The sequence below is a fragment of the Pyxicephalus adspersus genome, chromosome 10 (genome assembly GCF_032062135.1).
Source record: "Pyxicephalus adspersus chromosome 10, UCB_Pads_2.0, whole genome shotgun sequence".
NCBI lineage: Eukaryota > Metazoa > Chordata > Amphibia > Anura > Pyxicephalidae > Pyxicephalus > Pyxicephalus adspersus.
This window is the reverse complement of record NC_092867.1, coordinates 34,722,243-34,736,460: the sequence shown is the minus strand read 5'-3', so window position 1 is coordinate 34,736,460 and position 14,218 is coordinate 34,722,243. Positions and strand designations below refer to the sequence as shown.

General features: G+C 37.8%; 1 protein-coding gene across 1 annotated transcript; it reads left to right on the top strand.

Annotated features, from left to right (window-relative positions):
* The first annotated feature begins 10,276 nt into the window (after nt 1–10,276).
* NDUFB8 (NADH:ubiquinone oxidoreductase subunit B8) lies at nt 10,277–14,218 on the top strand. The gene is made up of 5 exons (XM_072424161.1): nt 10,277–10,437; nt 12,033–12,159; nt 12,378–12,477; nt 13,359–13,514; nt 14,048–14,218. The coding sequence occupies exons 1-5, from the start codon at nt 10,320–10,322 to the stop codon at nt 14,141–14,143; spliced, it is 597 nt and encodes a 198-aa protein (XP_072280262.1). The 5' UTR covers nt 10,277–10,319; the 3' UTR covers nt 14,144–14,218.

Here is a 14,218-nt window from a genome sequence, read left to right as displayed (position 1 = left end):
AAGAGCGGCGGCGTCCTACACGGTGTTCTCTGTCGACACCTAGCGGGAGACTGTGTGCATGACACCAAACAGAACTTCCAATGAACAGCATGCTCACCACAATGTCCAATGCTGATTTTTATTTACCAACATAATTAGGGGGCTAATTAAAAAATCAAAATACAAATTTACCTATGGAGGAGTTTCAATAAAATCAAATATATATTCCAATTAAAATTGGAAAGAAGGTTTGTTCACATGCCTGACACTAGAGCAAGACTAGATTATGAGAAACCTAATTATTACCAGCTAATTTATTTACCAAAAATATTCCAGCAACGAAAATAGTGTACATTCACTAAAAATGTTCTGTGTTTTAGGTAATGATGTCCCTGCCATTGTCTGTCCAGTCTTTTCCGATTATGCAAATGCTAATTTTTGTAAATTTTTATTTATTACCATTTATTATACTGATTGACCAAACAAGGCACTGATAATAAAATACCTGTACATGTGCTATGTTGTTACATTGTTTGTATGACAAATGATGAATAGGCTAGTGAGGGTAATACCAATTATGTATATTATATGAATGGGACATCAAGGCTGTAACCCCTTTGGATTTTCATGTGGGTGGAGCCTTTGTCTCTGACTTAATGTGTTGTATGTGCATATAAGTGTATGCAACTTTTTTATTTAATACCTAGAAAATAAAAATATTGTACTTGGTCTTCTATTTTCTCCCGTGAAACTATGTTTGAATTTCATGGAGGTAAAAAATAGTGAGAGCCTGAGAATATGGACCTGGGGGTAACGGATTATGGCATGGGGGTCTAATGGCTGGAATATGGACCTGGAGGTTATAGATTATGGCATGGGGGTCTAAAGGCTGAAATGTGGACCTCAGGGGTATGGATTATGAATTGGGGTGTAATGGCTGGAATATGGACCTGGAGGTTTTTAGATTATGGCATGGGGGTCTAAAGGCTGAAATGTGGATCTCAGGGGTATGGATTATGAATTGGGGTGTAATGGCTGGAATATGGACCTGGGGGTTATTAATTATGGCACTGGGTTCAATGGACCTGGTAGTTATGGATTATTGCATGGGGGTCTAATTGCTGGAATGTGGAACACAGTGGTATGGAATATGGCATGGGGGTTCAATGGCTTGAATATGAACATGGGGTTTTTTGATTATGGCATGGGGGTATAAAGACTGGAATATGGACCTGGGGGTTATGGTTTATGGCATGGGGGTCTAATGGCTGAATTATGGGCCCAGGGGTTAATGTATTATGGCATGGGGGTCTAATGGCTGGAATATGGAACACAGTGGTATAGATTATGGCATGGGGGTCTAATAGCTGGAATATGGACCTGGGGTTATATATTATGGCATGGGGGTCTAATGGCTGTAATGTGGACCTCGGTAGTATTGTTTATGGCTTGGGGGTCTAATGGCTGGAATGTGGACCTCAGGGGTATTGAATATGGCATGGGGGTCTAATATCTGGAATGTGGAACACAGTGGTATAGATTATGGCATAGGGGTCTAATAGCTGGAATATGGACCTGGGGTTATGTATTATGCCATGGGGGTCTAATGGGTGGAATATGGACCTGGGGTTATGGATTTTGGTATGGGGGTCTAATGGCTGGAATGTGGACCTGGGGGTTATGGATTATGGCATGGGGGTCTAACAGCTAAAATGTGGACATCAGAAGTCTGTAATTTAGTTCCCTTAGAAACTGTTAAGGGTTTCTTAGGCTGTGGCTGATTGTCCTCCCATGTAATGATACCGTCACAGTTTCACTATAAAAAACACCATTTGGCAGAGCCAGTCATGGAGCATTGATACTCTTTTTGTAAGGTTGTTTGTAAGGGTGGCATTCCACTATCCAACAATGTAATGTAATGACCCATATTAAGTTGGTTTTATCAAGGATTCTCTCAAGACCTGAAAACTATTTAAAGGGTTCCTCTGGGTAAAAATGGTTGAGAAAGTCCTAGTGTATCGCGTCTTTGCTGTATCCATTTTACCAAATTGTTTACTGTTTTTGATTTAGCATTTATTTTGCCTAAACCAAGTGAATACTGACTTGTCCTCATCCCATTGGGGATGCCCCCATCTTCTTCCTTCTTCTTTTCCGCATTCCAATCTTCAACCATCTTGATTGGCCGGGGATGGGATGACCTAACTTGTGCTCAGGTGTGTGGGAATTCATACAGTCCTTGCACCTGCAGATGAAGCCGGGACTGCTTGATATCCTGACAACTAACACTGAGCTGCACATGTGAAATTTGACAGCTGGGATGGCGTTCAGGCAGGTAAGAATACTTATTGCAGAAGAGACATCACATATCCCTTTCTGCAATAAAGCTCTGCCTGTTGCCATTTTTCTTTGAACAATAACACTTTAATAATCTTTACTGTGCATAAACTCTTTACTTAATAATTTACCCTATTGTTTATATTGTAGTCTGTACAGGGCCTCAGAAGATGATGGTGCTAAATAACCCAAAAAAATGTAAAATGTAAAGTATAAAAGTGTTTTGTCAATGATTAAAATTTGCTTAAACAAATAAAATAAAAAGAAGAATAATATATTCTTATTACCTTTGCACCAAGTAAGTGTAATATAAAAATATATTCTAAAAGTACAAGGAAGGAAAGACGGATCATAAGCAGCACAGATTCTCCAACTCCTAGATTAGGACAATATATTGATCAATGTAAATCACTGAGTGCCATATTTGGCTTTTTATTAAATACAAAACAAAAAAAAAATTTTCTTTCTAGAGGTTTTCTCCACATTGATTTCTACAAAGCTATATTAAAAAAAATCAGCCTTATACATTAGCCCAGATGCTGGAATTTGAACAGGGGTAAGGATAATTGATGAAAATGACTATTTTTCAAACAAATGGCATTGTGTAATGGGAAAGAGGATCAATACTACATAAGGATCATCTAATAGCTGACTCTGTTGTGTAAATTGCATTTGTTACATTACCATCAATATTAGGACTAATACTTCGACTTCATTTAGACTTTGTATTTCTTGGCAGTTTGGCAGTGATTATAAAATAGAAATAAGGAGAAAATGGGTAATTCCCTATTATTGTTATTATTCAAATATAATAACCCAATATATTATCCTAAACAAGATCAATATTAGTATTACCAGCTTCTATAGCAAGCCTCATTCTATGAAATGTGACTGTTGTACTTAAAGTAACTTTATATCGGTTTTTCTCAAAAGCGTTAACGCATAATATATTCATAATGATCTCCATAACTTTTTTTTTTAGATGTGAAGCCATTAAATATTATGTATCATTAAATCCAATTCCATGCCTATTGTTGTTTTATTAGATGCATTTATTCTTTGCATATTAGCTTAACGAAAATAGTTATGGCCAACATAATTTTATAGGTAGTTTCTTTTTCATTTTACCTCTCTAAGCTTTTTTTTTTATTTGCTTTTTGCCACATATGATTGTATCACTTATAGTTAAAGTATATGTACACCCTAACAATAAGCTTCTATTATTCCCTCTCTTTTGATCTATTGAATAAAAGCGCTTTAATACATTGTTATTAGTGTTGTGATGTCAAGAAGATGGTAGGAGTGCTTCAAATTTCCGACACTTCAACAGTTATTATTCTGTACCTGCAGGGTGTAAAAAGAGATAAAAAAGCAGGAAATTTGCATTTATTACAAAGCAAATATATACTATTCATCCTAAATTTAGGCTTTCTTGCGCCAAACACATAGGGGTTTGTCTATAAAGCAGTGATTCTGACATTCACTGAGAATCTTCCAGGTCCATGTGTTTCATTGCCAGTAATTGATACTCCACCAGGTAATGTTTCAATGATTGTCAGATTCACTGCTGCATAGAACCCCTTAATATAGGTTGGCATAGGCACAGCAACAGAATTTAGAAATGTGCTGAATATATGCATCAGATTAGTCCACTTTGCATAGAATCATACGTTTCAGAAATTTCAGTGGCCTAGATTCTTAAATTGTGTGGTCATCTGCAAACAAATTTAAATATAAATAATCATAAACAGAGGTGACACTGATTTTCCTGATTTAAGCACAATTACCATTTATTCTAATCATTTCTGGTCTGTGACAAGGCATATGTTATGGTATACTACGTATCTGCTATCAGCCATTTCTGGTTCCAACAGACTATGGGCAAATGTTTTATAAGAGGCCAAATAGAGGTCAGTCTTGAGGCGTGCAGGAATTTAAAGATGCAGTGCTGTGTCAATTATAATCTGCAATGGTTGTGTTGGATGGAGAATGGCAGCTGGAGCTGAACAGTATAAATGCACTTGTATTGGATTTTAATGTGCAGTTATCACTTTTGCTACCTTCCAAACTAATAAATACCCCTACGCCCATCCTAGATGCACAAGTATCCCAAATGGATGGCCACATTTGGCAGGAACCCTAAATGACTCTGAACAAAGTCTTCCTTTGCCCTAGGAAACCCTGCATAGTTGATCCTCACAGACCTCTATGGCAGTCACTCAGTACATAGGACAATTTGAAATTGGAGATCCAATAAATAGGGTAAAAACATTTTTGAAGATTCCTCACGGGCACAGCCATCAAAGCCAGTTAAGTAAACGTCTAGGACTGGGGAGAATTAGTTATTTTTGGTTAGGTTACAGTTATGTTTTGGATAGTAATTCAAACTTACATTGGTATGCCTATGGCTTACTTGCTAATGGAGATTTATATATCCACTTTATATCAGCTCTACCATAGCAGCTAGTTCCTCTTTTTGTTTTCAGTGGGAGTTATGCCCACTATGTGCAGTGATAAGAAGAGCACCACCATTGAGGAACAAGGGGTATATCTGTAGTGTGCCCTGATCAAAAGAAATTGACTTTTATAATGCTGGAACTTTTAGATTTTAATAAAATTATTAAGTATCCTTTCCAGAAATTTCTGACGGCAGCTGAGGATACGAATATCAACTTAGATGTCAGCATTTAAGATGCCAAATAGAAATGTTTTCTATTGCAGCTTTTGCTTCCATAAACCTTCTTTCTCCTCAAGGTATGTAGCTATAATATATGTCCATACTATCTGCATGTTATAACTTGTCAAATCTATGATCCATTAACTTCTTTTTTTTTTAGTTCCCGATGACATTAATGATGTAGCCACCTAGATCAGAGTGAATTGAGTATTCCTGATCAGCATGCTAGTTGGGGGTCAACATTGAAGCTTGATTTCATACACAGACGCTGCCTCCTGCATTGTTATATGATTCTGTGTACGGCTCCTTTTGACATTAGAAGTGTGTGCGTCATTGAAAACTGGCAATCATACTTTTAAATACCATATTGCAGGCTGCCATAAATGTGCAGATATACACTGTGAAAGAAATCTATCAAATAATAAAATATGAGCAGGCTTGGAAAAATGTTAAAGTTTTTCTCTTTAGAGAAAGAATCCAAGTTTTGCTCATGTGGAGTATAGAAATAATTTCGGTTCAGTGTATACTTACCTTCCTTTTGGATTCCCCTCCACCGGTTTTGCTAAACTTGTAGCTTACACAGGACTAAGGACTCTTCTATGATTTTGTTGATTGGCTCAGCACGGTCCTATGGTTGAGTCACATGCTCTAACCTACATAAAGGAAACAGGTTCTATCTTTGGCCATAAGCATTGCCCGTGGTCTCTCTGCAGCAGATATTTCTCCATTACTAATTTCCAATGCTTTGTTCTCCTCTGTGTAAAGGCAGCCAACAATATAGTAGGGTTTTGCTTCCCAATGTCAGATTCTGCTGCAAGGCCATCAAAAGCAGCATGGTGGCAACTATTGGGTTGCAAGGATCCCATAAGATCTGAAGCACCTCTGGGCTTTATAGTAGGTATGTACTGCACACATCATGACATAGCATAATCTTGAGATGCCAATGACTGATTGTGAGCAAAGCCATCTAATGGACCTAGGGTAAAGGCAGACAATCAAATATGAAAATTGACCTATTTTCCCAAACAGCCCAAAAAACATGGGGCATCCTTTATGCAGATGCAAAGTAATGTACTACACAAAAATGGGACTGACTGTGACACATTTGGATCTAGTTCACCACACTTCTAAATTCTGTTAAGTTGTGCCTGTGCCAAACTATATTAATGTGTCTTATTGATAAATCAGTGAACTTGACACTCACTAAAACATCCCTCATGGAGAATCAATTACCGCCATTAAAACACGGGAACATGGAAAATTCTGCACCAGAGAATGTTTCACTTAATGGCCAATTCACTGCTTTATAAATAGACCCCATGGCTGTCAATGCTATTCCACAATGCTTTATATTCAGATCAGTAGGTAAATTTACCAGTAGCTGATACAACTGGTTTTCATTTAAGTAAAATAGATGTGCCCTAAAATACCGGATAATGACTGTCGCTTTATGCCCCTCCAATTACCTACTGCAAAAAAATCTTCAAATTCAGGTTGACATTCAAAAACCCAGAAACCTACAGATCGGAGAAAATGCCGGATTTTTATGGTATATATGCTGTATATATTTAACAGAAAATGACTTTCTCTGCAATCGACAACTCACGATGTTTACGTTTTACACCACCTCTTTTCTTTGCTGAATCCATAATGGGGCTATACAGCAGCAAATAAATGAAAAGATGAGAAGGAATTAGCAGGAATGCCTGTTAGCACGTGCAAGCAAGACCCAACAGCTGATTCTGGAGTACAGCGCCATCAAAACATAAACAGCGCCTCCAGAAAACAGTGGCGCGCCAACGCAGAAAATTTGAAAATGTGCCCTGAAATCCATGCCGGAAATCTGAAGGAACCCGATTATTGATGGCCGGATTTTTGAATGTCGACCTGTACCAAGAAACTCTAAATACTTCTAATAAAGCCGCTTAGTTCAACTGCCATAATTAATCAGTGTGTTCAATTCCAGATCTCATAGTGTTGATATGCTGCAAAAAAGCTGTATACATCGGGGTGCATAGGCACTCTCATATAATGGGAAGTACTCTGATTTTTTCTGGTAGGAATTCAAGGCAACTGTTGTTTTTTTCAGGCATAATTTACCATTTCTATGTTCCTTGTACTATAGCACCATCTTCATTCTTTGAGTTCAGATCCACTTTAAGATTGGCCTGATAAGCAAATGAAGAGGAATGCTAAGCTCCAGCTGCTAAATGGAGATCATAAAAATGAAAGATTGAGATATGCAATGTTTTATATATATCTAAAATAATAGGAATATATTTTCTGGTTCTCAACATAACTGATTAAAAAATATACACACAAAACACTATACATTCCCTTTCATTGTAGAATCCACAAAATAGAATAAAGTAAATAGTGTATAACAGTACAATTGATGTACAGAACAATAAACATAACAGTTATGTTTTGTAGTGTGAATGGCTGTAAACACATTGTAAATGGTCATCACCGGAATATTATAACAACTGTTAGAATTTAAACTCTGAGCTCTATTGATCCTTTAAAATACAGAGGTGGCCTTCCAAAAACAACTTGTAACGTATGGTAGATTAAGCAACACATATAATCTAGACATACTGAATGAAGTGAAACAGGAAAAACTACAGTAAAATTAAAGCAGATGTATTTGCAGTTTGAAAATCAATAATAAATGTGCTGAGCAGATGTAAATCAATAGGGGCCTATCTGTCTAGAGAAAAATTAGAAAATCAGCTGTGTTCAGTTTGGCAGAAAATATTTAGTATGATTGTTGTAAAAATGAATGAGAAATTGTCATGTTGATCTGCTTATTGCAATATTCAATGCCAGGTGAGTGAGCACAACGCTATGAGTAAAGTCATTAAGAAGTCAAGGTGGATAAACACATATTTCGATAACAATGCTTACTATTATATGTTTCTAAATTGTGTATAGATTATTTCCAATGCTTCATTTTTCTAGCCCTTTTCTATATACTGCATGCATTAAACCATAGGATGAAAAATATGTATTCTAATTAACTGGAAAAAGAAGATAGCTTTAGTCCTGCATCGGTGATCAAGTCAGGTACCCAAGACAACTCTTTAGAAGAGGCATGTCAAAAAGAATGAAAGGTTAACAATAGACTAAACTGCTAATAGTTTATAACATATATAATAGATAAGTGATACATTGGCTTCGGCATAGGACTCTTAGGGGTCTATTTGTTAAGCAGTGAATCTGACATTTACTGAAAAAATCCCTGGTGTAGAATACATTACTACCATGAAAACATGTGACCCTGGGAGATTTTCCACCAGGGAATGTTTCAGTGAACATCAGATTCACCACTTTATTAATAGGTCTCTTAGATTCATTTTTCCTAACTGTTATATTGCATGTGGATAGGAAAATATCAAAAACTTTGAGATCCCACACTTCCAATGTGTAGTTTACACGTGACCTTAGAGATGTTAGATAGACGTGACAATAGACGTGAAAATATTTGTGATAATTTCCACCAACAGATGAATGAACAAGCGCTATACACACAGTGCTATTTTGTTCTATGGAGAAAGGAGGTGGAGAAGGAGTGAATGGCACCCCACTAAGCACTCTTCCATAGGAGTGAACAGTGGTCGTTTTCAAATAGTGGCTCATTATATGATAAATTAATAATATTGGGGGGCTGTTGTACACATGTCAGCATGACTAATTATTATCTGACATGTGTACTTAGCTTTAGGATGAAAAACTAATAAAGAGTTATCATCCTTGAGATCTCATACTTCTATTGGTTGTACATGTGCACAGTAGGAAGTGATCAGCCTACCTGGGAGGAATTGAAGACACATGAAATGCTGTCATGACCCATCATCAGAAGTTGTCCTATATGAACGGTAAAGAACACAAAGTACAGAAACACAGGACCAGGACATATTTTTTTCCTCTGTCACATGGATTGCTAAATGATCGCTCTAATTCTCCTGAACAAGTAGATTATTCCCACCAAACGCATTGAGATCAGTGGGGGGGCCGTGAGGGCACCCCATTTATATGTTAGAGCAATACTTCGCTGCTTATTTCTTTATCAATGGAATAATGCTAATAGGAAAAATTGGTTATGTCCTGCAAATTTTGTCAAATGTGACTCTTCAAAAAAATGTTGTTTTAGATAAATTGATTGATAAAATGAACTAATGAATTAGGTTTTGAAAAATCTTTTTTAATTTGCTGAATAATTATCGGCACCTTAAAAGTCCCACTTTGGTAGGCATTCCCTCTAGTGTTGTTATGGTTTTCTATAGTAAAATCGGCATGTGGTGTTTTTTCACTTTGCAAATTGAGCCCATTTTAAGTATAAGATATCAAACTATGAATGCTATGTTAAAATGGGAAACAAATCTTTACAGACAGGGGCTTAAAGCTGCACAGGGGCCCCATTTTTAATGCCTTTACACTTTCCTGATCTTATTGCCTGTTATCTATGTACTCCCTGTATGTGGTGACAGAAAAATGACTGCAGGAGGTTAATCTGCATGTAAAGGCAAGAAGTTTTCATTTGTTAAGTGTAAGTTGAGGTAAAAGTCCCTGTCCCAGATAGGTAACAGGATGTGAGAAGAGATTGGTCCATTATTTCCTGTCTCATTGACAAATATATGGTGAACCTCTCCAGCAAGCCTCCGATGAAGCATTAAGGCTGGATCTACAAAGACGTTTTAAAAAATGCATGTTACCGTTCCTACTGCGTTTATATGCGTTTTTATTCACTTTAATTAGCGTTTTAAAGCTTGCCTGCCTTTTGCAGTGTGCCTCAAGGAAACTGGTGTAAATTAGCCCATTGAAACGCATTGGAATTTCAAACATTATTATTTATTAAACAGGGTTTATATAGCGTCAACATTTGAGGCAGCGCTGTACATTAAATAGGGCTTTTAAAGCTTCAGGTTAAACGCTGGGGAAAACGCCCGTGTAGACAAAGCCTAATAAAGTTCAAAATTGAACTTTGGCTGCTTTGTTAGCATTATATTCATGTATTTCTGATAATGTGACCACAGTCACTGTGGAATGTAGAACTATTTTATTAATAAGTCAGCTTCAGCATGCACAAAGTATTGTGATCTATTAACATTTTCATGGGAAGAATTACAGCAGCTGCCTGTGGTTTACCACAATATACAAATGACAGCTCCCACATGTGTTTTACAGGTCATTGATATTATGGCGTGTTGCCATGGTGATATTTGGAACGCGTTCACGTGATCAATTTTGACCCCGCGCGGCTTTCGTCATCTGCAGAACGCGGCAGTGTATCTGCGCATGCGCAGTGGTTGCTGCAGGTTTAGGAATCATGGCGGCTTTCAGGGCCGGGTTGGTAGCTGCTTTGGCCCGCAGCGCTGACAGGGTGTCAATAGCCGGACAGAGAAGCGGTCCTGGAAGTTTAGTGGCGTACACCAGTGTAAGAGCAGGTGGGTAAAACATGCCAGAAGCAATGGGAGACATTGGAGGAGTGTGAGACCTTCAGCCAGGCCGGAGTCACCTTCACCCTGTACATGACAAGCCTTGTCGGTCATCTTCATCATATCACAGCAATGCCAGGCCTCTGACAGATATAGGCAAAATAATTATTGCACCGAAGTGTACACACAACTTTATTTTGGGTAGAATATGAAATGGTGACATTTATATCTGTTCCTGTCTGTACCATTGGGGAGATTTTCCTTCACTTCCCGTATGAGAGACACAACAGAAAGTTAGAGGAATTCCAGCCCTAAACTCCCCCCCCCTTTTCCTTTAAAGCATTACTTTAATATTAATTGCTGCATTTTACTTATCTACAAATTATTTGTTGGTTGACTTACAGTATGTCGGTGACCTGGTAAGGCAGCTGACACTCCAGAAATTCAGTTCTCGTTCTGCATTCTCTTATAGGAAATACTGTCAATGCTGGCCCAGCTCTATCACCCCTACATTACCTGTTATAACCATGGAGGTAATATAGAGTGTTATTTTTCTGACAGGCAATGAGGTTGCTGTGCTGTTAGCGCTTTTTCATAGCCACTACCTCTGAAGAGAAACTGCAAAGAGCTCTATGGCAGCCCCATAGAGAATGATCTGGGTGCCAGTAAGAGGTGCAGTACTACCTACTGCCACCAGTTGTCCAATCACTCCTAACATCCTTCTATACACATACAGTGTTCTCCCCAGAAATTGTTTAAAGCGTATCTAAACTTTGAAATTTTACTTTATATAAAAGTGTAGACAACCTCTTTACGTAAGCTAAAAATTCTGTTTGTTTGTTTTTTAAGGGCAACACCCTTTTTATTTGATAGAAAAAAGGGTGCAGCATCGCCCCCTATAGGCGATCGAGAGTGAATGGGAGCACAAAGCCACCCGGGATACCTACGTCACACATACCGGAAGGCTCTTGCGTGCTCATTCTGCACATTCCCGCAGAAGGAGCCTTTTCGGGAATAGGTGCAAAAAATTATTGATCTTACGCATGCGCAGTGAGATCGTCAGGTTTTTTTCCAACCTATGTCTCCCGATCTCGCGCCTGCATCGGGTGACATAGGAGGAAGAACCCAGAAGAAGGGGCGAAGATGTTGGCTCGGGGACGTATTACATGACGATGCGGTACCAGAGGGAAGACACCTCTGGACTGATCGACTGCTGTGTGGGATTGAAGGTAAGTTATTGATCACTGTTTGTGTCCGTTGATTCCTGAACAGATGGAACAAACCGCTCTCTAGCACATTGTGGTCACTAATTTCTTATGGTAATGCAGTAGCACAGTCACATCTGAATATTGTGTAGCTCATTGCATAATTAGTTCTATCTACAATTGGTTGCTCCACCTTCTGACATTCCCTCAAATATTCCCTTCCAGGTCTATGTGTCCCTGTGACAACACTGTAATTCCTTTACTTTAATCTGATTGTATAAACTATATATACAGATTTAATCATAAAAAAAGATTGTTGAAAGTATAGGGTTACCAACAGATACTTCTTAATGTCTCAACATGTTCATTTATATTTAATGCTACTGCATTTTGTTTCAGCTCACGACCTTCCCCGTCATCTTATGCCCGGACCCTATCCTAAGACCGAAGAAGAAAGGGCAGCTGCAGCTAAGAAATATAATATTCCATTGGAGGACTATAAACCATATCCAGACGATGGAATGGGGTGAGCTCAAAGTTGTGCTGTACAAATGCAATTTACTAAAGTTATTAGAAAACCTTATGCATTGACTGAAGCTGGTGTTGTAAAATACATTGCTATAAAATTGAGTTGGTATTCATGAGGCATTGTACACATTATCACACGCTTTTATAATTTGGCAATGTTGTCAATCTAACAAATGCATTCCTATAAAGAAGTTTCCTTTTTTTTTTATTTTCCAGCTATGGAGACTATCCAATGCTTCCTAAAAAGTCACAGGAGGAAAGAAATCCCTATTACCAATGGGACCATTCTGATTTTAGGGTCAATTGGGGCGAGACGGTAAGGAGTTGGTAATTGTATGTTTGCATGCTGAAGAGTCCTGAATCTTTTATTTATGCTTCAGTGTAGAAAATTGACCTCCTGCGACCACCTTTATTATTCACTATTTGTCAGTATTTCTGCCAGTATGGATAAGTTGGGGAGCCCAGCGATTTACTAGTGCCACCTGGGTCGAGGGGCCCCTGGACATTTGAGCAGCTACTTAAGGTGGCTGACTTCCAATTCCTGGCAGCCTGTGATTAGCTATATTTGATGCAACTATTAGACTGATCTGCACTTTTTAGGTTAGATAAACATTTAGAGTGAAAGTTTTTACAAAAGTGCAGTTTTTAAAGTCTGTAACACATCTCCAGTCCTTCTGAAAGCCAAGGTCCTGGCAGGGCAGGGAAGATCTGCATTTGCAGTGCTTGCAAACGCTTCCCCATCCTGTGTTTGCACGTTGGCTAACATCAGGGCTGAGGGAAGAAGCTGCTGCCTTCATGGGGAATTATTTTCAGAGGTGATCTGTTTTCAAAACAGCTAGGAGTTATTTGCAAATACAGCCCAGAATATGGTTATATGAGCACTTTAATTTAATTGCTTAACCTTCTTGGCATGGGGTGGTGACAGTGTCTATTTTAAATGGAAATGATGATTTTGCTGCAGTTTTGATTTAGTTGGGTGCATGTAAATTTTAATATTTTTACATTTGTAAAATGTTCTCTAAAGAAGATAAACTGTATAGCTCGACAAAGGGAAAAGGCACCTAAATCTGTCAACTTTATTGTCAATACTGATTGATAAAAAAAACCCTAAAATAAAATATTTAATCTACTGATTTTTTTCAAGTAATATACTACAATATTATAATCTTGTTTTTTTTTTTGTTTTTTTTTTATTAGCTGCACTGGGACTTTGATATGTACCTCCGGCATCGACTTGATACATCCCCAACAGTTGTACCATTTAATTGGATTGTGAAAGTATTCTTTGGGTTCTTTGGCTTAATGTTTCTTGGTTTTTACCTTGGAGAAAAATTTCCATCGTATGCTCCTGTTGTACGTATTGCATCTTTATATTGCACACTCTTGTATTCGGTGACTTGTCACTAAATGTGGTTAAACCAAAACTATCTGCAAATACCTCCAGCAGACTGTAGTTCTGGTGCTTCTGTCCCCAAATCTTTAGAACATTGAGACAAAAGCGTAACACAACAAATTGAGGCAATTGAAAAAAACGTTCAGTTTTCATTGCATGCCTGATTTAGATGCATTGACATCATCAATAAGCAGCTACAATGCTGGTAGGAGGCACTCTACATTTTTTTTTTTTTTAACTTTGTTAGACTAAATTCTATTGTGCAGAATTACTTTTTCCTATTGCTCGTGTTTAAATATGGTCAGTGAGATACAGAAAATTTGACTGTTATGCCAATCACATGAACGTTTCATTCAAACTGCATTCACCTATAGTTGAGCCAATCAAACTCTGCTAGTTCAGTGTTTTGGCTTAGTTTCAAGTTAGTATTTGCATGTTCTTTTTGAGTATTTTTAATATTACACATTAAAAAATTATTTATGTATCATTTCAGGCTCCCAAGCAGTATCCATTCAACAACCTGTACTTGGAGCGTGGTGGGGATCCTTCTAAAGCACCTCCTGAGGTCAAAAACTATGGGTTCAAATAGAATGGTAGACCCAAATTCCTGCTGTACAAATGCTCCTAATTCAATAAATTGTCACTATTACAAATATTTATTAAA

Coding starts and splice junctions, on each gene's coding strand:
- NDUFB8 (XM_072424161.1), top strand. CDS start 10,320: ATGGCGGCTTTCAGGGCCGGGTTGGTAGCTGCTTTGGCCCGCAGCGCT. Junction 10,438..12,032: donor GTACACCAGTGTAAGAGCAG/GTGGGTAAAACA, acceptor ATTTTGTTTCAG/CTCACGACCTTCCCCGTCAT. Junction 12,478..13,358: donor GGGTCAATTGGGGCGAGACG/GTAAGGAGTTGG, acceptor TTTTTTTATTAG/CTGCACTGGGACTTTGATAT.